We start from the raw sequence: 2,056 nt of genomic DNA, 5'->3' as shown, positions 1-2,056 counted from the left end.
CCCGTGGCGCGCTCCTCCTGCCTCGGCCTCCCGCTCAGCGCCGCCCGCCCGCCCGCCGGCAGGTCAGATCCTGGAGCGCCTGGAGGCCGAAGGCCTGAGCCGCAGCACGCTGGTGTACTTCACGTCGGACCACGGCGGCTCCCTGGAGGCCCAGCTCGGCGGCCGGCAGCTCGGGGGCTGGAACGGCGTCTACAGAGGTGAGGCTGCCCCTGCCGCGCCCTCGCTCCCTGCGTCCCGCCTCTTCCCGCCCTCCTTCCTCCGCCCACCGCCAGCCCATTTTCTCTGCCTTGTGGTCTCTGGCGCCTCCTAAGGACAATTTTGTCGAAGTTTACCGATAAGGAGCGCCGTGCCTGAGTTTCTTCTCTTTTCATGGCTGCATAATACTCCACGCTGCAGGCAGGCCACGTCCTGTCCATCCCGTTCGCTCCAATGGCTCCCGGGGAGACCCTCCGCCTCTGCCTCCCCCGTCCCCGGGCTCCCTGCAGGTGGCCCCGTCCCCGTCCCCCCCCACCCCGCGTCTCCCGAGGGCGTGTCGTCGGGCTCAGCAGGCCGAGGTGGGAGAGTCTCCGCAGATCCTCCATGAACCCCCGCGGCAGACAAGCTGCGTCCGAGCCGGTCCCCCGCGCAGCGGCAGAGTCGCGGCCCGCTCCTCATCCGGACTATGACCGCGCTCTCCGCTTCTGCCTCCGCAGGCGGCAAGGGCATGGGCGGCTGGGAGGGCGGCATCCGCGTGCCCGGCGTGTTCCGCTGGCCCGGGGTGCTGCCCGCCGGCCGCGAGGTCGCCGAGCCCACCAGTCTCATGGACGTGTTCCCCACCGTGGTGCGACTGGCGGGCGGCCAGGAGCCGCGGGACAGGTAGGCGGGGCGCGCCCGAACCAGAGACTCTCCTGCCTCGGCCTCCTGGGCACAGCGCGGGCTGCAGCGCCTGCTGCAGGTGGCACTCGACAGTGTCGCCTTCGCCGGCCTGCCGAACCTGCGCTGGGTCCTGAGTTCGATTCCCGGTACCAAAAAAAAGTGTATAGCTGAACACCCGCTTGAATGGTTTGGAATATTTTTTCCAATACCTTACAGTAGGTGGGCATAGGCGTTGCTTAGACACCCAAAGCAAACTTGATGTCCCGCGATTTGTGACAACGTGCCCAGTGACAGCGCGGGTCTCGGGCTGCGCGGCTGGACCCGGCCGGCCTCTCTCGCAGCACTCACGGGGTGGTTCTGCGGTTCTTGGTTTTCTTCTTGCCTTTGGGACGGTGTTGTGGTGCTGGGGGCCGGGCCCACATTTAGCGACATTCCTAGTTCATTTTCACTTGGGGACGAGTGCCCGCTGTGTGTCCCCGCACTGGGCTTCATGCGCACACCCTCCTGCCTCTGGCCCTCGAGGGCGGGGGTCAGCCGTGCGCCCCAAGCCGGGCCAAAAGAGAGAGAGACTGAGACAAAAACAGCTTCATTTCATTTTATCCAAGTAGAAAAAATATTTCCATCTTATTTATTGATTTTTTTTTTTTTTTGTACTCAAAATGGAACTTGGGACCTTGCGCCTGCCAGGCAGGTGCTTATGCCGCTGAACTACGTCCCGAGCTCATTGATCTTCTAAACTTATGCCATTTGCCAAAATCTGAGGGGGATAGATAGCCTGCAATTTAAAATGTATTTACACCTGGGGAGTACTACACAGGCAGGAAGAAGCATACGCTCAGTGGCTAGGGAGCTGCCTCAGCGGCACAGCGCCTGCCTGGCAAGTGTGAGGTGTGAGTTTCGTTCCTGGTACCATGAAGAAAAGATGCGCTCGAGTCAGAGGCAGGAGGGCGGATGCACCTCGACATTCGGGTGTGAAGGGAGGTCACCGGCCAGCGAGCCGCTGCAGCGTGCCCATCATCCTGCATGAGAAGCTGAAGGGGTCACTAGAGAGCAAACTAGGAGACGGATGACACAGCAGGCAGGAGGCAGAAGGGTGTTTTGCGGAAGGGCCCGGGCAGAGAGGGGACCCGCCGCCTCCGCTGTCCCCGCAGAGCCATCGACGGGCGCGACCTGTGGCCGCTGCTGGTGGGCTCGGCCGAGC

At 63.4% G+C, this 2,056-nt stretch overlaps 1 protein-coding gene across 1 annotated transcript in view; it reads left to right on the top strand.

The window, feature by feature from the left end:
• Window positions 1-2,056, top strand: part of Arse (arylsulfatase E (chondrodysplasia punctata 1)) — a 24,398-nt gene that overhangs the window by 8,060 nt on the left and 14,282 nt on the right. The window contains exons 7-9 of the mRNA XM_023706893.1: window positions 63-197; window positions 693-855; window positions 2,007-2,049. Of these exons, the coding sequence (XP_023562661.1) occupies window positions 63-197; window positions 693-855; window positions 2,007-2,049 (341 nt within the window). The remainder of the gene's footprint in view (window positions 1-62; window positions 198-692; window positions 856-2,006; window positions 2,050-2,056) is intronic.

Source organism: Octodon degus, unplaced genomic scaffold, assembly GCF_000260255.1.
Source record: "Octodon degus isolate 3935 unplaced genomic scaffold, OctDeg1.0 scaffold00274, whole genome shotgun sequence".
NCBI classification, from domain to species: Eukaryota; Metazoa; Chordata; class Mammalia; order Rodentia; family Octodontidae; genus Octodon; species Octodon degus.
The sequence above is the reverse complement of the archived record's forward strand: the minus strand, read 5'-3'. Positions and strand labels throughout refer to the sequence as shown.